This window comes from Numenius arquata, chromosome 9, assembly GCF_964106895.1.
Source record: "Numenius arquata chromosome 9, bNumArq3.hap1.1, whole genome shotgun sequence".
NCBI lineage: Eukaryota > Metazoa > Chordata > Aves > Charadriiformes > Scolopacidae > Numenius > Numenius arquata.
Genome location: NC_133584.1, coordinates 4,422,513 through 4,445,144, shown reverse-complemented (window position 1 = coordinate 4,445,144; position 22,632 = coordinate 4,422,513). Strand labels below are relative to the sequence as shown.

General features: G+C 42.4%; 1 protein-coding gene across 1 annotated transcript in view; it reads left to right on the top strand.

Moving 5' to 3' along the window:
- FNDC3B (fibronectin type III domain containing 3B) overlaps window positions 1-22,632 on the top strand; it is a 216,313-nt gene that overhangs the window by 86,003 nt on the left and 107,678 nt on the right. The window contains exon 4 of the mRNA XM_074152911.1: window positions 20,186-20,262. Within this exon, the coding sequence (XP_074009012.1) occupies window positions 20,186-20,262 (77 nt within the window). The remainder of the gene's footprint in view (window positions 1-20,185; window positions 20,263-22,632) is intronic.

Sequence of the window (22,632 nt, the reverse complement as noted above, 5' to 3'; positions counted from 1 at the left end):
GTGTGTTATTCCTTGTGGGTATGTTTTTATAAGTCTGAGTTGTGGAGCTCGCAATAGATTTCTTTAGATCACTTACCTTCTAACGCCCGAATAAAGGATGTATATGCTGTCTTGGGTTCTGTGTTGGAATTCCCCCAAAGAAATTTCATCTAGTCATTTCAAACAATTTATGGTATCTTTCCTGCTTTGAATGTTGTTTTCCTGTTGTTCATTGTTAAACGACTCCTGCCTTTAGACCTGTTTAATCTCGGTGGTAGATAGTCACCTACGTGTATATATATGCCTGGACCACACATCCTTTGGTGGCAGTATTCCTATGGTGAAGGACATGGTTTCCTCCTCTACCCTCTCTCTTCTTTTGGGGAGTATTATATATTTTGAGTTTTGAAAGCTGTTATTTTGGAGATGGGGAAGAAGATAATTGATCTTAGCGTGTCCTTTTTAGCCAGGCACGTGGTTGCTGTTCTCATGGTCTATTTTCAAAGATAAGGAACAAGCAATGTTGAATCCTATAATAGAAATAAGGCTTCAGGTCTAATAATTGACCTCTCCAGGGCCAAAAATGATCACTTTGTGCTGCTAAAACTCTCTTCTTTCATGTTCAAAGTTTCTTTCTTAGTTATAAAGCGCAGTAGCACCTAGGTACAGAATACAGATCATTTAGGTGTTTGCGTATTTATCAAAATGTCTGCATTTGCCCCAGAGTGAATTCCTAGCCTTCAGTGTTCAGGTGTGTTAATCTGGGCTCAATGCCTGGCATAGCTTAACATTTTAACAAGAGGTGAGTAAAATGGGATGGAAAAAGATAGCAGGAAGAGAGGAACTAGGAACTCTGAGGCAGGCTAATTGTGTAGAATAATTTGGATTTTTTTTTTTCACCCCCCCCACCTTTCCCCTATTTCTGTGTCTGGTGATAAAGGGCTTTTCACAGAGTTATTTTCTGTTTGACTTTAATGTCAGTGTGGAGATTAAAGATGTTTGTTTTCCGTTGGCTTAGTAAGTCTAAATCCAGCCTTTGAAGTCAGGTCATTTGAGATTCTTTAGATGGAAAATCAACTCTTTATTTGGTAATCTACCCAACACCCTCAGATTTCAAGCTTAAATAAAATGCTGCCTCTGCTACGAATGATGTCAGGATTGCCTGAGGTTTGTTTAAGCAGAAAGCTGAAGTCAGCTTGAACAAAACTTGGCAAAAGTGGGATGTTTTATTCACGTGGATGGTTTGAATAATGTCCTAGAGTTTCCGTGGTATAATTTCATTGCACTTTATGTTTAAAGGGACCCCCACCCCCCTCATTTAGAGCGAGCCCTTTGGTTGGGCTTCATTTTTAGGCTTACGGTGAGTGGTGTATTATTGCAGTGTAAATATAGACTTTTTCCATACATATAAGCTCTCCTAACATCTATGAAGCTCTGCTCCAGAGTGGAGGGCTGTACCTGAGAGATGCAGCGCTGCGAGTGAGCAGCCTTGGAAATTGGGAGGAAATTAAGAAAGTCCCACGAGTTTCAGGGTTCCCACTTTACCCTTTTCCCCTTGTTCCACCTCAATCTGCCTTTTGAAGCTTCAGAGAAGGAATTTACCCCTTGTCATTGATTGTGTCAAGGAGTTCATTAGAAGGTGCCCCAAACTGTGTGTGCACAGAGTCCTCTCTGCTTCTGCTGGGCCTTTGTTTCCCTTCCCCAACCTCTCCTCTTCCTCCCTGGTGGGGCACAGCCTCCGTCTCCTCTTCAGGTCCTTGCGGTCCCTTCTCCCCGTAGATGTCCCTCACACTTGAGGAGAGGCTGTAGCTCACCCAACGCAGGCGAGGTGGCAGTGGGGGAAGCGTTAACCATTTCTGAGCTTGAGGGATTTCTACTTTTGGCAGCTCAATTCTCCAAAGACAGCGTGTGCTGAACATACTCCAGACTGGGAAAGACGAGTGGACTTTGCTGCTCATGGTTGATGGAAGCCAACGGTGGGCTATGACCTGTAAGCAGAAGCAGAGGTCTGATTTAATGCTGCCCAGGTAGAATGGAGGAGGAATCCTAGAGATTCATAAACTCAGAGATTTCAAAGGATAATTTTGATTGATAAATCTGATGCCACGTGATGCTGGCCATAGGACCAAACGTAACTGTGTCAAGCCCAGTGGATGTTCTTGAACTAGGGTATATCACAGTAGAAAACCTCTCCTGGTTTTAATCTTCTCCCCTCCTCAAATCCCCCCCCCCCAAAAAAAACCAAAAAACCCACCTCCCAGCCCAGCTACTGGATGTATTGGGGATGAGCATCAGGGTTGGGACAGGAGGTGGGAGTAAGCTGAGGCAAGAACTATGCCCGCTTGACTTTTTGTCGCATCACTTATTGGGTTCAAATAGCACTTTTTTTCTGGAATTTTGCGGTTGGGTTTTCTTTCTCTTTCTGAATCTGCCACTATATGAGTCTATTTGAGGTAGGATTTTTGGTGAAGTATGTAGAAGTTTCCAAGTCTCTCTGTTAGGGTTGTGTTAATGAATTCCACAAGTGCAAAATAGCAATAGTTAATATGGAGCACACATCAGGCAGAGAAAGCTAATTACTTCCATTGATTGCTTGGAGGCCTGGTGCTGTATGTTGGAGTCTCTTTGTATTAGAGAGACTTCTCAGCTCCCCGTGGCAGGAGCTGATGCTGTAACCAGGGATGGGGATGAAGTTCTGGTCCGTCCCTGTTGGGATGCAGTGAGGTGGAGCGAAGGGAATGCAGACATGAAGATGAAGTCCTCCTCCCTTCACCCCTGCCAGAAGAAGGTTGGGGAGCTCCTAACCCCCCGGGTGATGGGAGGCTGGCAGGTCTCTACAAATACCTTCATGCTTGATTGCAAAGCAGATGTGATCAGGAGAGGCAGAAGCTCTGCGGACATTTGCAGGTCCAAGGGGAGGCTCCCACCACAAGCTCGTGGTGCTGTCTAAAGGCTGCACCTCGTTCTTGCTTTGGCAGAGGGTGGTATTTTATTTATTAATATCCACTGCAAACTTGCAGTTACACCCGTAACTTCCCACTCTGTCTGTCGCTCGGTGATTTTTTTATTTGTTGCTCCAACCATTCAAAAAGCCATAGCATTAGGAACCAGATCGGTATCCAAAGACAGATTTGTAACGTTGTCCAAAAGTTTAAGCTACTAAAGATACACTTAAATATAATTCCGTGGTATTTCCTCTCTGATTTTCAGCTTTTGAATTATTTTATTGGATCCAAACCTAGTGCTGAGTGGAGGGAAGACAGCTTTTTTTTTTTTTTTTTCCCTTTTTTTTTTTTTTTGTGTAAAGCCTATTGAACTGGAAGATCGGCACAAAGAGGTGTTTGTTCTGGAGGAACCTGATGGGTTGGGAGAGCCCTCGCCGAGGGTCCGTGGTGCTCCTTGCCGCGGAGAGGCAGGAATGCTGGTGTTTGCCGAGGGGATGGCTGGGCTCACTGTCCAAACAGATCCCAGCTTGCCAACTGGGAACATATTGCCGTCTCTGTGAGGCACTCCAGCACGGCCTGAATAGCTCCTCTTGTCCTCCGGCTTTCTGAATGCGAGAGAGAGAGAGAAACGCTCCTTTCAGCCTTCTGCAAGGGCAAAAAAAAAAAACCTTTAGTGACCGTACGAGAGCATTGCCTTAATGCAGGGGTTCAGAAAGGGAAGGATGTTAAAAAGAAGGGACGGGATTTTTACCATTTGTTGCTGTATTTTTAGATATAAACTTTTTTCTTAATAAATTGTTGCTGTATCTACTTCTTGAAAAAAAAAACAACAAAACAACCCACAACCCACACTGTAAATGTACATTTTTAACATACCATTCAGTCTATTTTGAAAAAATGTTTGCTCTCACTAACAAGTTCACCAAAACTCTTCTAAAAGACTTAAAATAGTGCCTGGAAAATAATTGTTTTCAGCTTTTAAGCCTTCAGTTGTAGTTTGTAAACATGCTTCTGTATTGGGAAATTACCGTAGTAATGCCTGATTCTCCAGCAGCACTTGCACGAACTGCTCCGTTACCTGCGCGAGTTCCTCTGATATTAGAGGCTTTTAAACAAGCTTAACCCTATACACGGGATGTTCAGCTGTGTAGTACAGGGAACTTGATATGATTTTGGTGAATCAATCTGAAGACGGTAATAAGTTGTATCGTAACTTGAGGCTCTTTGCAGCACGAGTAAAATGTCACCCTTGTTCCCTTCCCTCCCCCAAGAACCGTTCCGCCATTCCCCAACTATATTTATATCTAACTTAAATAAACACGGATCATAATTCCTTGAAGTGCACTGCTCATCTATTTTTGTTTTCAAAATGCTTCACGAGCAGTTTTGCGATTCCAAAGGCAGAAGGAAAAGCAGAGTGGAAGGAAAAGCTGACGGGAAGGGTGCAGATTGCTGGAACTAAAAATGCCTTTTAAAACTAAACGAAAAAAATCTCGAACTTGCCGAGTTCTGCTCGGGACTTTACAGCGTGCAGTCACTCCCCAAGAAATAACAAGAATGTGTTTGTTCTTGGACTTCAGTGTGCGGGAGAGGGAGGAAGGACTTCACTGCTGTCACTGTTTCTATAGTGACAGCTCATTCTCACCACCGTATCGACATAAACTGTAGTCAATAATTTACGGGGAGAAAACTTGAAAGAAAAATATTAACCACGTCTGAGTGTTTATAAGCTCTTCACAGCGTATGATAAATTGTAGGCGGAAGTTAATTCACTCTCAGGGGTTTGCATAGCTTACTATGCTATAAGATGCTGATAAAATACCCTGATATGGTGCATAATTCTATAAAATACCTGTAAATGACCCCGATTAATGGATTCGGTGTAGTATAGTGAGATATAAAAATATCTATAAGTGCATGATGTTAAACCTAATTATCTCAAAGCGGGAAGAGCTAGTTGCAGCAGCAATTTTTACCAGATAATCCCTTATTTTCTATCATATGTGTCTTGATAATCAGAAAAGCCTGATTTTTAAAGCAGACTAAACTATAAAGAAGTGTTTAGTTATGGCCACGTCCTCCCAAAATCTCATTTGGACCTGGCCTTTGTGGGAAAACCGGGCTGAGTTTGAAACCTGAGTGTGCAAGTTGATGAATTATCCCTGGAGACCTTGTACCACCAGCGCATGCAGAATGGGACTCGGAGCCCAGTCCAACCTCCAGAAGGCAACTGGTTCCTGTCAGTTGGCCACGTGTTGAGGATCCTGGAAAGCGTCTTTGATTTATCAGGTCTTTTAAAGTCCTGGTGGCCAGTGGGAGAGCTGGCACAGCGGGTGGCGAGTGGGACTTGAAAGCCAGCCCAGTTTTCATCAGTGTCATCGGAGTTTTCCCGTGAAATACTTTGTTTCTGGCAAATTTGCGTTTTCTGTAGAAAAACCTTTGTTGGAAAACTTATAACTTGCTTGAAAGTTGCAGCTTAATGATTTGGCATAACGTTATGCGTTGTTTTGGATGGATGTTGGAAATATGAACGTCTCACTGTGCATCCAATCGCTGTAAACTTTATTTTTCTTTATATATCCTTGTAGGGCATTTTATGTCCTTCAGAACTTCACTTGGGTGTAGTTGTCACACAGAATAGATTAAAATCTTTCATGATCACAAATTTATGGGTTGAAACATCACTGTTCTTAATTTTTTCAGGTTTATTTATTTTCTCTCATGTATGCCAGCATAAGTGTATACAAGTACACGTATATCTGCGCAACACACATAGAGAAATGAGACAGAAGGAGGAGGTAAACCCTTAAAACATATGGTGTGGAACAATATTTCTATTACGCTGACACAGCAAAGTTTTTTTAGAAAAGATAATTTCCATAATGAAAACTATATTGATTTAATGTAACTCAGATGCAGGGCAAAACGCAGAGTGACAAACCACGTTTTTTTCAGAGAATTCTTTAAGTTGCTTTCTTTCGCCGTGGCTCTGGATCGTTGTACGACTTCTTGAATCTCGGGTATTGAAGGGAGAGCGTCTGAGTGGTTAGAGCTGAGCATCACTGCAGTTTCTTTCTTTTCCTGATCCTTTCTCTTGCTGTTGATGTGGCAGTATCGGATAGTTTCTCTTCTTTGTTTTGCTCCCCTGTAAAATGGGGTGTCATGTACGATGGGGTTTAGAGGTTCCTTTAACGCTGTTCTGTGCAAGATGTAGTTTTTGATGCTAAGCTTTCTCCTGGCGAAGGGGAAGAGGGTGAGGAGCTCATGCTCAAAACTTGAATTCTTTGCTTTTGAAAAAAATCACTGCGTTAGATCTTCGGGGATGATGCATATAAAGGCAAGAAGCTTATAGAAAAAAGACGTCTGTGGCATGAAGTGCTTTTGGTGGTTGTTTTTTTTTTTTTTCTTGAATGCATCGTCTTTCTGGGACAGAAACCCATTTCTAGGTCTGAATTAAAAGCAGCAGTCTTAAAAGTGAGATAAAAATTGGGTACAACTGCTTTGAGTTTGACATAATGAAGTTAACCTGTTAAACAGTCTGAGCAAATAAAGCAGCTCGTGCATGAGGGGTGTCTCTCCAGGATGCCTTTTTCTGATATTTCCAGAACAGTTGAGAATATCGTTGCAATCTTAACATTAGAAAGGCTTGTGGTAAACAATGCAGGCTTTAACCAGAAAGGTCGATGAGCTGTAATTTCTGTAGACTTCCAAGAGAAATAACGATGTTAATTTTTTTTTTTTATATTCTCCAGTGATGTTAATTTCTTTAGATTATTTGCTTTTTAGCCAGACCCTATGATACATGCAAATTTCAGTAACTTCTCGATGGGCAACTGCATGAGCAAATACAGGGGAGAGTGGTTGAGTCACGAGCCTGAGACCCATGAGAATAGATCTGAAGCCAGAATGATGCAGTGTTAAAGAAGCAGGGCTTTCTTCAAGCCGTGGAGATTCTGAGTCACCAGGACAAATTGTTTTCATTATTTATTTATTTATATTTTTTAAATTGTGTGCTGGGAGGGCTAATGCACAAACTCGTATGACCCAGTGGGTTGTTTTCCTCACTGTTCAACAAATTATGTTGGATGTGCAGCAGTCTCACTCCGGGTATCCCTGTCTCCCCATCGCCACCATCGTTGTCGGCAGTTGGTGCCTGATTGATGGGATCAGTGAAACAGTTTAGAAATAAAAATAGATGCTGTTCGCTGCTTGATCTCATAATTAACTTGGTTTGGAGCAGCTGAAGTGAAGGGTTGGCCATGGGGAAGGATTGACCTTGGAGAAACGTTGGCCATGGTGCAAGAGTCCTAGGGGCTGGCGTGGAGGCTGGGAGATGGCAGCCTCTCCAAGGCCGGGTGTTGGGACAGTACATACAGTCTGGATCTGACAGATGCATTTTATTTGGTTTAGCTTGTCATCCTTTTCTTCCTTTCACTAAGCTGGAGGAAGAATATGCCTGTGGGTTTCTTCCTTCTTTTAAGAGAGAAGCATGTTGGTTGTGGGTGCAACACACAAGTCGCACAGTTGTAACCCACATGCAGTTTTGGGGGCATGATTTTCTTTCTTTTTTTTTTTTTTTTAATGCTCAAAAATAATTTAATTGAAGTAAGGTGGTTGTGATTTGTGTTTTAATCAGTTAAAGTCAAGGCTGCTGTGCCTCCCTGTTTCTATTTGGGCACACATAGCCCTTGCCCTTATCATAGAATGGTTTGGGTTGGAAGGGACCTTCAAGACCATGTCATTCCAACCCCCCTGCCATGGGCAGGGACACCTCCCACCAGACCAGGTTGCTCAAAGCCCCATCCAGCCTGGCCTTGAACCCCTCCAGGGATGGGGCAGCCACAGCTTCTCTGGGCAACCTGTTCCAGTGTGCTAACCCTTGTTAGCACATGCACCCCTGCAGCCACAGGGACCAAAGTTATGACTCAGAATTTTACCTTTTGAAAATTGTATATCTATTTTTTAAAATAATGCACTATATATATAATTTCCTTAGCTGCCATTTCCCCTCCCTCCCCTTGCTTTGTAAGGAGAAATGGTATAATACTGAATTTGGACTCTTCCGCTTAGTTTACTAACTGAGATGTTAGATCCCAACAATAGAATCGAAATGACAAGAAATGCAACTAATTCAGAAGACAGTCTTTCAACCTAAGGTTCTTAAGAGGAAATCAAGAGCATTCCTCGAATAGTTGCCAAGTGGCTAAGCCCCTTCTCCCCACACCCCGCTCGCTTTCAGCAAATTCCTGACCCTGCGGGTTGAGTTGTCCCAGCGGGCTATGTTTTGCCGGGTAAATCCCTCTGGGAACCTTGTCAAAGTGCCAGGAATGGGATTTTTCCAAGGCTACTGCACCCCTGAAGCCTCCTGAGCGCGGAGCCAGCCGCATCAGCCCATTCTCCTACCAGGCAGGGCTTTTCCTCCTCTCCTGGGACGGACACGCTGAAGACCTGGGAGACACCGAAAGGAGAACTTAGTCATATGTTTGAAAACTTTCTGATAACCTCTGTGTTACACCAAAATGTATGTTGTTCCCCTAAAAACTCCTCAGAGATGAATACCCGGAGAGTGATGGCCAGTTGAAATGCTTACCCCCTAAAGAATAGGAGTTTTTTAATCTCCGTCAAACTGCACTATGAACGTTTTGCATAGGAAATTAATTTCACACGTGTTATAGCCGACAAGAAACTTCTTTTATTGCATGTGAAAAATCAGAATATTTCAGATATGCTATGGAGAAACTGTCCTAGGTCTGTTCTTTTGAAATTTGAAGTGTTATTTTAATAATTAGAAGAATTCAGTTAATCATGCGATATTTGTTTCTTATGAGCAATTAATTTATATGGAAAGGGAAGAGTCTAACTCCCCCTTGCCATGTCATGCGATGCGATTAGGATTGTTTATCTGGGGACAGAGGATTTATGGTTTATTTTGTGAAGGATGTAATGCTGTCGTTAGCAGAGAGGCATGTTTTAAAAACACAACTCAACTAATGTGCTCCTTGTGGTGGTTCGGCAGAGAAATAAGAGAAATAAAGTGAAAATGAGGGGAGGATGACGGGGCCCTTCAAACATAACCTGGTGAGTCACAGCCTTCCCCATCACCTTTGGTGTTTATAAAGGAAAGCAGGCTGTGAAAAAGCAAGTTGGTGCCTTCTCTGGGGCAGCCACTGTGTAGTCGAGAGCTACAGGAGGAGTCTGCTGGAGTAGAAGAGGTGAGGAGGAACCTTCCGCGCCTCGCTGGGATTCTGGTGGCCCTGCTGGGCTTCGCGGTGGGATTTGAGCACCGTCCTTTTGGTTTGGCCTTGACTGCAAGAGGTTCTGAGCGCGGCAGCAAAGAGAATCGGGGAGCTGTAAGGGTGAGCTATGAGAAAAGCTTGAAAAATGGGTTTTGTTTGGTCTATGGAAGGGCAGGCTGAAGGGAGACAGGACAACGCGAAGAGGGATGGGTGGGGGCTTTCATAGAAGGTTGTTGGAAAGAAAATGATGGAATGTTCCTCTATCCACTATTGTGGAAGGAGATTTAGCAAGCAAAAATTTTAGGGGAAAGAAATTGAAGTTGGACACACTCCCAACGCAGGTGGGCAATGGAAGACAGTGGCCAGGAACTTTGTGGAGCTTCAGTCACTGGAGATGCCGAACAAGAAACTGGGCAACATCAGTTGGGAGAGGCTCAGGTAGAGCTAGTTCCCCCTGGGGAGGAGAGAGCTGTGCTCCAGCAGCTCCCTGTTTCAGGGAAATAGTTTGTGTGCCACACTTGCCAGCCCAGAAGAATGATGTTATGGTTGAGGCTTCACTATTTAAGATGCAGCTTCTTATTATTTAGTTCTTAATGATCTGCTGTGAAGGAGTGAAGGAAGGATGAGGTGGCTCTCCCTGTGGTGTGAGCAAACCTCAGCTGGGAAACCCTTGGGCTCTCCGAGGGCATCTCCAAGCACTGCACTGATTGTCACACTTGGGATTTTAGCTTGTGGGGTTTTTTTCCAAGTTATTCTGGTGTAAATGCAATACTGTAATAAAACTCTCAACAGAGAGAGAAAATACTAAATATCTTGAGATTTGCTTTTAATACTTAATGACTATACTTCTCTATATATCTATATAGATTTTTTTGTATATATCTATTGAGCTATATTTATATAGTAATATCGTGTAGTCTATATGGTGATATGGATATGGTGATATGGTTATATATATTTAAAAAGTACATAGAGAGATATATAAAAAAATGTGCTTCTACCCCAGGGAGATGACAATTTACCACCATGGCTCTATGAGTTGTTTCTTGGTGGTAAACAGCAAATACAACTTTTAATGACTATTTCTGCCATAAAAAATAGCCCAGCCCGTACCCGAGTACCAATGGTGTTGCTGATTCTCCTTCCCTCCCTGCCCCAACGTGATGAAGAGCGCTTGTTTGCGGCAGGTGGATATTAATTGCTATGTTTTTGATGAGCACATTCAAGTAGGGAATTTTAGATGATTCACTGAAGTCCGGGATCCAAACACGTCAGGAACAGAACTCATCAGCCGCTGCGATGATGGCTTGGTGGCACTGTGTCAGCGCTCGGCGGGTGGTAGGATTGGAATTTTGCTTTATTTTTCTCTGGTTGGATGATGTTTCTTGCTGTGGGTGGACAGGTAAAGAATAGCCATCACCTAATTGCTGCCTCCTTTGGGGCAGGCGGGAGAGAACGTACCGCGTAACTTCATTGTTGGCTGGGTTTTGGGTCTGCTGCTGATTGTACGGTCCTTCTGGTGTTGCCATGGGAATGCAATAATTACATTATGAATAACGGGAGCATTTTCTTTTGCTGCTGCAGAAAACTGCTGTTGTATAATTACCGCTACCTTTAATGGAGGTTGTTTGGCATTTGTATAAACCTGTTGCAGAGAACAAAACTTTTTGCAAGTGAATGCCGTTTTATAAATGTGCCAGAAAGGCAACGCGTGCACACACGCTCCCCAAAAAGCACTGACATCATTAGATCGTGTTGAAGAGCTGTCTTGAAATTCCAAAGGCAGAATAACGTGTGTAGTTAAACTTCCATCCTCAGGATGATCTTGTGGCTTATTGTTTGTCTTTCTACAAATAAATAACTTCTGTTGATGTCAGACGATTGGTGTTGTATCGTAGGTAAGGGATAATAGTGTTAACTAGTGCAAAACCCAAACAATTCTCATTTGATGGCATCTGTTTCCCCTAAAATTTAGTGTAGTGGTTACCTGGGGCTGGTGGGACGCCGAGTTGCAGAGCTGTAGGCTCGGTGGGAGGATGCTGGTCCTTCTCTTGCTGGTCAAAGCTTTAGCAGTGTAAAAACTTGATACATGAGATTTTTTTGATTCTAAAACGAAGCCTGATGCTGACAGAGCTCTCCCGTTGTTTGCATGGGTTGGCAATAGTCACTTGATGAGTTTCTGCCATTTCTGACTTGGGCTCCACCATCTCCTTTTCTCTCGCAGACCCTCCTGCACAGGAGTTTTCTGTGCAGCATCTCTTCTGTCTCATCTCCCTTGATAGTGCCGTTCCCTTTGTTCATCCATGGGCTTTCCAGCATATTTCTATCATAAAACAAGGGGTTATACAAAGGAAAAAAATTAGTAGATATAAGGAGGATTAATTTTTTTTCAAATAGAGTATTTTTCTGTGTTGCCCTACTGCTCTTTAACAGTCCAACGATTTATTCAGGCTTAAGTATTGTTTTATGACCTAAACCCTATTCTGGGTTTGTGTCCAGTTGCGTTCCCACAAGCTTCCCGTGTGACCCTGCATCAGGCATTTCAGTTCTCGGTCTCAGTTTTACTTGTGAAGCGAGGAAAATAACGACCCCTCTCCGGCCAGATGTTCTGGGGATGGATTCGCGAGTCCTTGCGGGGTAACGTGGTGCCGGCTCATAGAAATGCTTTTGTGCTCCTGCTTGGGTTGTCAGGATGTCATCTTGGGCTAATGTTCATCACGAAATTAATGTCTCTCTGCTTTCAGGTTATTGTGTAGTGGCTTGTGCGCTAATGGATTAATTTCAGATGTTTTCAACATAGTTGGTTGTTCTCTTTGTTTCCAACGTAGTCCTAATTTATTTAACAGTATTTGCCATTCAAGTCCACTGATTTTAGACAGATGTTTGTCTCTCGTGTTTTAGTCTAGACATCTATGATTTACAATCTGTAGCCCATCTGGTGAATTGCCATGGGAGTATGCTTATTTTCAATGCTTGAAGTATTGCAACATACTCTTTGCAAGTGTTTTTGCAGTAGCGGCTGATGAGCCAGCCATCAGAAAAGGTTTATTTTAGCAAAAGAATCCGGCTTGTTTGTTCAGATTAGGGCAGCAAAGAGCTCCATTTCTATTCAAAACAACAAACCCAAAATGTTCCGCTGCAAAATATTGCACGTAGATTGAAACTCTAGAATAAAATGTGGGCCTATTTAAAAAAAAGAAAAGAAAAGAAACAAAGAAAACCCACCTGGGCACGTAAAAGAATAGCGGGAGACGTGAAGAATCCATCTCATCCATCTCCATTCTCTGTGGCTGAACAAGTCCACTTGTCTGACCTTTTCTGAGTGCTTTGGGGAGCTTTAGATTCTCAAAGGTTTTTGTAACGCATAAATTTAATCATCGCTGATGGAGATGGCTGTTGGTAGTGCTCTGTCCCTGGGGTGGGGTGGCCCTGTGCTGCAGGACCAGGTCCTTGTCCCCAGGTGCTTCCAACTCCCCATCCAGCCCTGCAGCAGGAGGAGAAGATGCTGATGCCCAAGGGGACGATGTCCCAGGTGGTTACAGCAGCCGATTGACCCCGTCCGGACTCTCCTCTGCTAATTAAGTTAGTCAAGTGTGACGCACCCAAAATCCAGGGTGCAGGATGGCATGTGAGGTCTTGCTGGTGAAGAGTGGGACAATGTTTTACCCTCTCAGGATTAAGTATCTCAAAATACAACGCACTTAATATTCGAAATGCCAAACATTTGAAAACTTATTAATTCATAATTCTATCGGGGATAAAAATCCGCTTCAAATTCGGATACGATAGTACCCCTGGCTCCTAGCTTGTCGTCCTGCGATAGCTTTGGGACGGGGCACGTTTGGCACGACTGATATATTTTAGTTAATTTCCTGTTTTTGTGGGTTACTGGATTTTTATTTTTTTTTTCTAGAATATGCCCCAAACATGTGGGAGACACACATTGCAAAAGAGCCTGCTGCCGAGCAGGAATCTCTTGGTTCTTTCATTAAAGCAGAGCGTGCTGTTGTTTAACTGCAAATTGAACGTACTCGAGCCTCCCGCTGCGCGTAGCAGGTCAAGTAGCAAACACAGGTAAAATAAACCCTTTCCAAGAGTCTCTGGTGTAAACAGCAAAGGTGCTGTCATGTAAATAAGCCAGAAAATGCTCCAGGAGCTGTCTGCTGGATGCATTTGGCAGAGATTTCTGGAGTATTTTGATGTGATGTTTGGTTGAGTGAGTTTGTCTGCACATGTTGAAAACATCAGTCAAAGCCAGACTCTGGCCTGGATGTTATTGCAGGGGCTGTGGCCGTGAGATCCAAGTGTGGAACAAGTGTACAGGAATTCCTCTTTCATGTTAATAATGATAACGCACTGAAACGCGGAGAAACCAATTTATTTTGTATACCTAATTATTTTTTTTTTAAATGGTTATGGCAAACTCAGTAATCTGGGATGGGGCGGAGGGTAAAGGACTGTTATCATTTGTGACAGTATTTAGAAAGGGTATTAAAAAACACACAAAGCAGTCATGGAAATTGCAAAAGAGTTTAAGAAATGCATTTTACCTACATCAAAAATGCCTCGCTCTCCGCTTTCAAACCCCGTGTTTGGATGTACAGCTTGAGGTGACTGCGCTCAATGATGAAGCAGTGCAGGAGACTTCAGGCTGATGCTTTTTTGGAGGCTTCATTTGCATTTAAGTGGTCGTTTGAGGCTGGGTCTAAGATAATTTGAGATCCGTGGAGCCGTTTCTATTCAACTGGAGGGTTTTGGTAATGGTTTTGTACTGCTCTTATAAAGTGAAGGAATTACTCCATGCTACTAAACTGTGATGTGAATAGCAAATAGGGAGTTGAGGTGCCAGACAGCGTGAATGGAGGTGTGGTAGGCATCCTAATATTCACATATTTGCGTGTAGATAAGGTTGTCTTAAAAAAAATTGACAAGTATGTATGGATAAGCATTATGAAACTCTCTTTATGTTGGGTCTTCTGGCATGAGCTGGTGTCATGGGGATGGCCAGGTGCTGGATGCCTTCGTTAACCCTGTGCCTTGATGAGCTGTGTTTATAACGTTATTTTTGCACCTTTCATGACCCCCACCTTTGGCATGTTGAAGGCAGAATGGATGGGATTTTTTCTGACACTTTAGACCTCTCCAAAGGTATTTTTAAAGCTGTCCTTTTACCCCCTCAAGCACTTAATAGTATAAAAGATGCTCCTTTTTTTCTCTGTAATGTGGAGTTGCTTTAATCTACAAGCTTGTTCTTATCTAAGGACAAAGTATTCGGATCTTGATGAGCAGCAAATTTAAGACCCTGTGTCCAAGTAACTTAAATGGACACCCAGGAGCTGACTCTTCCTCTGCCTTTTGCGGAGCTGAGTTACCATCTGAATTGGCTCTTGCCTAGGAGAGATCGCACCTCAAAACTGTGATATTTATACGTGAAAGCTTTTTTACATCCTACCTTAAGGGTATTTATAAAGTGGTCTGAGGCACTTGTGTTAGCTTGTGCTAACGAGCAGTCCTGGCTGTGGCCAAAAGGCTGGGAAAACCACTCTCCACACCTCTTCCGGAAGGGAGATGAATGGAAGAATCCAGGATTGGTTTTTGGTTTTGTTTTCCTTGTCATCACCTTGTTTGGTCCATGAGCTGCTTTGAGAATAACCGAGCGCAGGGAGAAGACACGTGTGCCTGACGGCGACGGGGAGCCTGTTTGTGCTTATTTCGTTGAGGAAATTGTTCCGGAACAGCTGCTCATCCATGTGAAAATGCAAACCCTTGGGTCCCGGCCAAGGTCAGCAAGCCCTGGGTCATTTGTTTTAGCAAAGCAGGCCAATTTGCCCTTTAATTATCTCTCCTTTTCGCTCGGTCACATCTCTTGCTCCATAGATTTATTTCCTGGGAGGCGTCCCATGTGAAAGATGTGATACCAGTTTTGTCGTGAATCAGAGGGAGGCATAATATTTTTTTCATGGATTACTTATAACTGTTAAGCTTTATAAAATATAATGCATTTACCTGGCTGGATTTAATTTTCTACTTAGCTAGTGCAGTAAGTTCTTGTTAATAAAAGGTACGGTATTCCTAAATTTCAAAGTGAAAGTGCCCAAATCACCAAATTTCATATTGTTTCTCTGCTAATGCGGGTACTGTGGTGTGAAATGATAAATCAATACATGTTTGCTAGAAATAGGGCTGAGAAATTCCTGAAAGTCAGAGAGTTTTCAGTAACTGCTCTCAGAATGGGAGCGTTATAATGAAGCCTGGTAGGGTTTGCTCTTAGGGATAAGCTATGCAACACGGTCAGTAGAAACATGGAGTAAAACGTATGCCCGTGTGCTGGAGCTTTGAAAAATATTCTACAGTGGACACGATTTAGTAATAAAGACAGAAAAGCAATGCGTTTTGTATATAGCAATAGGGAAGGGAAAATAGCGCAGTAAAATGATCTCTTTGCCCTATAATGCAATGTGGAAAGGAAGAAATCAGAAAGATGTACTGCTGTAGCTGGAGGAACCGAAATGTCGAATTTTGCCTTCTATAATTTAAGGAAAAAAGCCTAATTAAACTAAAGCGATCTTTAATGCAGGCATAAAAGGTCACTCAGGAACAAAAAAAAAAAAAGCATACTTACTCCAAAAGTGGCTTTATACAAGAATTTTGAAAGTGTCATGGATTGCAACCAAGGCTATAATTAACCTTGAAAACCTTGGGACAGAAGTTTCTCAAGTAGTTTGTGACTTGATTCCTGGAGGAATAAAATGGGCAGAAGAACCAACAATCGCTTCATGAACAGAAGCATCCTCCTGGCAGGGGATGTGGGAGATGGAGATGGGAAGGAGGGGACTTGCTTTGATCTGCAGCGTCACACAATTAACCATGATACAAGATGGAAAAGAATCGTTGTCATTTTTGTTAGGCTACGTGTGCAGGTGGTTTTTAAAAAGGCAATAGATTTGCAAAACCTTTTTGGTCATCAAAAATGGTTAAAATAATTAGCTTCCACACCATCAGAGGAGTGAGGGAGCAGCACAAAAGAAGGGAGCGTGTGGCTTGGAAGAGGAGGACAGGCTCGTTCTGGGGTGTCAAGCTGTTAATTAGCTCTGCCACAATATGAGGCTGAGCTGCTTCTTTTACTGTCCCTTAATTATTAACATGTGTTAGAAATATGGAAGCTGTGTACTCTTGCATCTTAGGGACAAGTGTGGACTGTCACCTGCCTGGCTGATGGACTTCGGTGCCAGCAGCTTGGTGGCTCCTCTGCTTTTCCTCTCGTTTCAGAGGAGAGGGAATTATTTCCTTGCACCTGCGGTTTGGATGGAGCCAGCCCCAGTGGTTTGGGGCAGCCTTCCAGGAGCCGATGGAGGTGCTCCGTATCTACAGGGTCGGAGCTTGGGGTGGAATTTGGCCTCTTGCTTTGTCGGCAGAGGTGGCCAAAGCTCTTCTGGCTCGGGTTCGTTAGGAGCCCAGGAGACAGCCTCCCTTTGTTAACAGCTTCGAGAAGTATTAAAGCAAGCTCATTTCAGTGTACAGCATCCGTCTTAAAGGAGAAAAACTCACTCTATTCTAAATTAATTTTTGTATTGAGCCACAAGCCTCAATTAAAACTTGCAAAGTTCTAATTTCCTAGAGGACACGTTACTTATATCCATCCTGTGGACACAAGCAACTGAGGAACATCCTTCTCTAAATGTTGACTTTTTAACACATCAAAAATATTTGTCATAACCAAAAATACTAACAAAAAATCCCAAAAGGTATGGTTATGTTTTAGTGTTAATTGGGGAATGGTTTCACTGCAAGAATAGCCTTTAATAATTCTTCCTCATGCTGTGGAGATGGGGGTCTGTATTTTACCCGCTCCCGCCTGAAGTTGTTTTGATACCGTTGATGAGCGAGATGAAATAATGTGTGCTAAAGTCATTTGGCCAGCCCTGAAATCAAAGCGCTGGAAACAAAATCTAGCTGCAAATCACTGGGCTGTCATTCTTTTAAAGCCTGTTACCCGAATGACTTTAACAGTTTGTGGGTCATACGTGAGGTCAAGAATCGTCTTGCACCGTGTACCTTCTGATGATAAAACGCAATATTATTTTTTTTAGTATTGGTATGGAAGTGTTACAGTCAACAGTACCGGTGTGGGAGTTTGATTTCTTCCTGCAAGTAGATCACGGCTCCGTATGAGCGATTGGCACAAGGTTTAGAAGGAGAGACACGAGGCATTTGTTGCATAGAGGCTGCCTGGTCTGTACGAAGAAACTCCAAAACTGTTCCATTTTTAAATTTGCTTCCTACTCAGAATACCTACTTTTGAGAAATACTGGTCAGAGCCAATACGAATAGATGTAGATAGCATTTTGGTGCGGGGCTGTAGAGGTTAAACATTACAGCTTTATTCTATTAAGCGACGTTTATGTGTAACAGCTAATGTGTTGTCTACTTAAATGGTGAACTCGGGATTTCTGCTTTTACAATGACTTTTTTTTCCTTGAAGTTTTTCAGGTTTGAGAAATCACTGATAAGGAATGAGTCACACAATCACAGAATGCTGTGGGGTTGGGAAGGGACCTCTGGAGATCATCTAGTCCAAGCCCCCTGCCAAAGCAGGTCCACCTAGAGCAGGTTGCACAGGAACGTGTCCAGGCGGGTTTTGAAAGTCTCCAGAGATGGAGACTCCACCACCTCCCTGGGCAGCCTGTTCCAGGGCTCTGCCACCCTCAAAGTGAAGAAGTCCCTCCTCATGTTTAGATGGAACTTCTTATGTTCAAGTTAGTGCCCATTTCCTCTTGTCCTGTCCCTGGGCACCACTGAAAAAAGACCGGCCCCATCCTCCTGACACCCACCCTTTAAGTATTTATAGGCGTCGTATAAGAGATGTGTCATTGTATAGAGTTGTGTACCGATGTTATCTGTTCATTTTATCTAATCTCAGGCATGTTCCATCCCAAAGAACTGCACGACACTGGATAGTCTCGTGTGGATTGTGTCATTGTGTGTGTACCAGTATGGGCCGTTACAAATAGATATACTCTCCGGTTTACTGCGGAGAGAAACTTGGCAGTGCAGATCGGCCAAAGTAGATTCAGAGAAATAAAAAAGCATATTCCTCAAAAGAAATTTGCGGAGATATTTTTTGATAGGCAAAACACATTTACTCAAATATTTCTGTAAAGTTCTTTCTGAACCAATCAGATGAAATTGTCATTTCATATTTTTGATGGGTTTAAATAGAGCCATTTAGGTAGAAGGCAGTTTCCCCCCCCAATAATTGCATTTACTGCTCATGCTGAGCTGCTTTTTCCCGTTCACACTAAAATTTTTTTACTATCTGGGGACACAAATACTGTTGAAAGGGCTAAAGAATAAGGTGAGGGGGGGGAACCCACGTGAGCTGAATAAGAAGAAGCAATAACAACCTTTTTTTTTTTTTCTTATTGGGGCTGTAGTACAGGTAGAGTTCCCTATATAGTTCAGTGTAGGGAAATATGAAGAGCAGCAGAACCACACACCTAAAGCGACTTCTTCTAATTTAAACTTCGGAGTTTCCGTGTGCTTAATACGCTTGGCGATAAATTACCATGTTTCAAATCTCGATGTGACTGGTAAAAACCATTATGCGCTGTTTAGATTATAAATAACTGGATGGAGAAAACGAACCAAGATCAGAGGAGATATAAATAACTCGGATGGATTCCTGTCTGTAACTTGGATTTTGGGAGGTCGGGAAGCCCTGCGTGTCCTACGATGCGCAGCCTGAGGAGTATAAAAATGTAGCTGGACAGGGAATATGACTTTTTGATAATTAATGTGGAGTGGTTTTGCTGATACCAGGCAACAGGCTGGGGCTCGCTTTGTTGTTGGGGGTTCAATTAGATTTGTCTAAACTTCAGGTCATTCCTAAAGGCCGTTACATCCCGTCTGGGCCTGAAGTCCTTCGTGTGTTTTAGTGTTTAGCTTCCTTACCTAGAATGGGATATTTTGGAGATGGCTTCTCTGCCAGAGAAGGTTCTGAAGCCATCTTTTGTATTGGTGGTCAAAGCTAAAATTCAGTTTGCAATAACAGGAGCAGAGTTCTCTCTGAGCTCTTCTCAAGAGTTTGACCATGAGGATTTCCTTAGCCCGTGGCAAATGGGGTAACTACCAGGTTAATGTAAACATTTTAGTAAGTAATAAGGAAGTAATAAAATTAATTTTTCTTTTTGAAAGTAGTGAACTCTCATTGCAAACAGCCGTCTGATGCGTGGGGGGGATCGTTTTACTGACTGCTCTGGGTGATGGTCCCAATTTTAATGGCCGAATCGATGAACGATTGAGCAAACTATTTCCATTTTATCTGGCCGCTTGCTTTTAGCCGCGAGGCTCTGTTTGCACAAGTCGGATGCTTCATGGCGCTCGCTTTGTTATGCTTGTACTCGCTGCCTCCAAATGGAACTTGCATGTTCAGGGCTGGATTTCGGAGTGGAAACCATAAGCTTCTTGCTTGTATAACCACATTCCAAGGTCAGTCTGAATAGCTGAGATAATGAATTTGGTCTTTGTGCATTCTTAAATAGATAGATAGTTTTTCACATATGTGATTTTTTTTATTTTTTTATTTTTTTTTAAGCTACAATTGGATGATTTCCTTGGGGGAGCTGCCTAATTCCAGGCTGCACAGTTTCTGCTTTGTTCTCGGCTCCCATTCCTTCGACAAGAATAACTTAACCAGATTTCAATATAGGAATTGTGGGCTGCTAAAGAACATATTGTGTTACTGCTTAATGCTGTATAAGTTGATCAGTGGGTAATATAAAGTCTATGTTTTAGCTGTTTTATGATGAAAATATTATTTCAACGGAATATATGGTAAAGTCATTGAACAATGATCTTATTCTCAGAATGATGGCATGAAGCATTTTCCATATACCAGAAATTAGTGGAGCTGCTCATTTTGTTATTGCAGGCTTCAAAAATAAAGCTATTTTTAGCCTTTTCTGAGCAATTGTGCAATTTTTTTAGCTGAAAAAGCCTAATATCTTATTTCTCTCTTTCTATTAGGACCAGCCGAGGTTCCCATGATGTCACCCAATGGATCCATTCCCCCTATTCATGTGCCTCCCGGTTATATCTCACAGGTACGCTTCTTCAAGAGTTAAAATGTATAAAGGAGCAATAGTGTTGATCCATATAGAGGAGTCTACTTGGCTGAAGTTTAATTTAGTTATATCAATGAAAATGATAATACACGTTTTCATACTCCTCCTCTTTGCCGACATTACATAGACATTTGCACCTTCACACACCGGTACGTATACCAGTACCAGTTGGTTTTTTAACGCTAGCAAAAGGGATGTATACAGAGCCTCTATGTGCAACTTAGCTGTAAGACCAGGCTGGATGGGGCTTTGAGCAACCTGGTCTAGTGGAAGGTGTCCCGGCCCATGGCAGGGGGGTTGGAACCCAACGATCTTTAAGGTCCCTTCCAACTCTAACCATTCTACGATTCTAAGTTGTAGTGTGACACATCAGAAGGGGTAGGAGACCGATGGAAGTGAGAAAAGGAGCCACTGTAGCTATACAATATGCTGTTGATCCTTGGTATCTTCCCAGCAGAAACCCTGCAGCCTACCAAGAACTGGGGGGTTTGGTTTGTTTTCAGGAATAAACGTGATTTAATTATCTGTTCGTGGAAAAAAATGAAAAAAGCTTTTCCCAAACCTGTTAGGTTTTGGAACTCTTGAACAGCCATTGCTCTTCTCTGTAAATAACCACTTCAGGTTACTGGGTTGGTTGTGTTCCTTCCATCTTCTGCAAAGTTTAGACTCTTTCTGAAATAAGGAAGGAAAAAAAAAAAAAGGAAAAAAAAGTATCTGTTGATATAAGGCAGAATAGCTGTGAACAAGACAATAAATCAAATCATTTCACCCCTTTGAGACCTGGATTGGACCAAAAGCTTCATTAAGAGTATACAAAGTATTTCAAATATCCTTGATAAATGGCATAAAAACTTTTGCTACATATATTTTTGCATCTGGTTCAGCAGAAAATAGATGATGCCCTGGAACTCCTTCCCCTCCCCAGGAAACATGTGAGCTTGTGTAAGTCTGAAAAATTGTGGATGGCGTCATACTTAAATCCCACAAAATACTGCAATCGCTCTGTGGTATTTTAACTTCTGAACAGAGTGAAAACATGCCTCGAATACGGGAGACGCTCTTAGGGCAGTGGGGGAGAGAGGGCAGGGTGGTCCAGCTTCCTCCTGCTCCTCCAGCATCCCCAGGTGGGTGGTTGGGCTACGCTTTGAGACACCATTTGCATTAATACTTCTTGTGCGCTCACCTAATTTAATAAACTGGCCCATATCATACAGAGAAATTTTCTTAAAGATTTACCTTTCCTTTGAAACAACTTCAACCCCTTCTTTTTATTAGTACGGTTATACCTCTCAGCCCCTGGACTGGATAATGGTTTGGTATATTTGAAATCAAGTCATGAAATCTACCAGTTGTATCTGTCTGAACCCCGTTCCTCTTTAATGCTTTTTGGGGGGCACCATAATAATTCCGCTAAAGAAGCCATTAAATAGTTTCTTAACCAAAAAAAAAAACCAACCTCCAACCCAACCAACCTGCTTCTGAAGAATTTTTTCCAAGGAGCTGGAAATGTGTTGGAAAGTTTTAGGAGAAAACTCTGTATTCAGTGCATTTTAGTGGCAGAATATGTGTTCTGCTGTGTGACGAGCGAGGCTCTTGCCTTTCAGACCGCTTCATATGAAATAGTGGTTGAAATTGTGTAGTAATCAAATTAGTTTTTACTGTAATAAATGTCCCTGCCTTATTTGCTTTTGCTTTTGTCTTTTGCCTCATGGTTAGAAACTCTATTTTATGATAAACAATACATATTTGCCGTAAAGCAAAGGAATGCACTCTGAGATACGAATCAAAAGATATTTGATTTTTTTTTTTTGTTTGATTTGTCCCCAAAGTGTACATCTAAGAGTCAGGCAGAAAGCAGATACCCCTGCGGAGAAGTGACGGTGCCTTTTGGGGAGAAAAAAAAAAAAAAAAAAGGCATGACAACTTTTTTCCATTTTATTATGCCAAGCCTGTTGGAGCTGTGGGTATTAGACTTAAATATTACATTGGTTATCTAGTGATTGCAACCCTGGATTAAAATGATGCTTCATTACCTCTTCGGTATTGTGAAAATGATCGGCAAAATATTGGCAGGAGGTTGCGTGCCCTGCAAGATCAGCTCCGCTGGAAGCAGTAGAAAAACAGACTCTATTTCTATTAGTAGTCGTGACGAGAAGCTGGGTTTGTTGATGTTAAGGAGATGTTCCCAATGAGGAGGCTTAGCCAAGGTGGGAAAAAATCCGGGGAAATAATAGAAGACAAACACACACCACCAGTTCAGGTGTTTCATGCTATGGTTTTAGTTTCGAAGACTGGTTCAATACAGCCGGTGATTTTGCGTTTCCTTCTCAGCAGACCAACCTCTGTGCA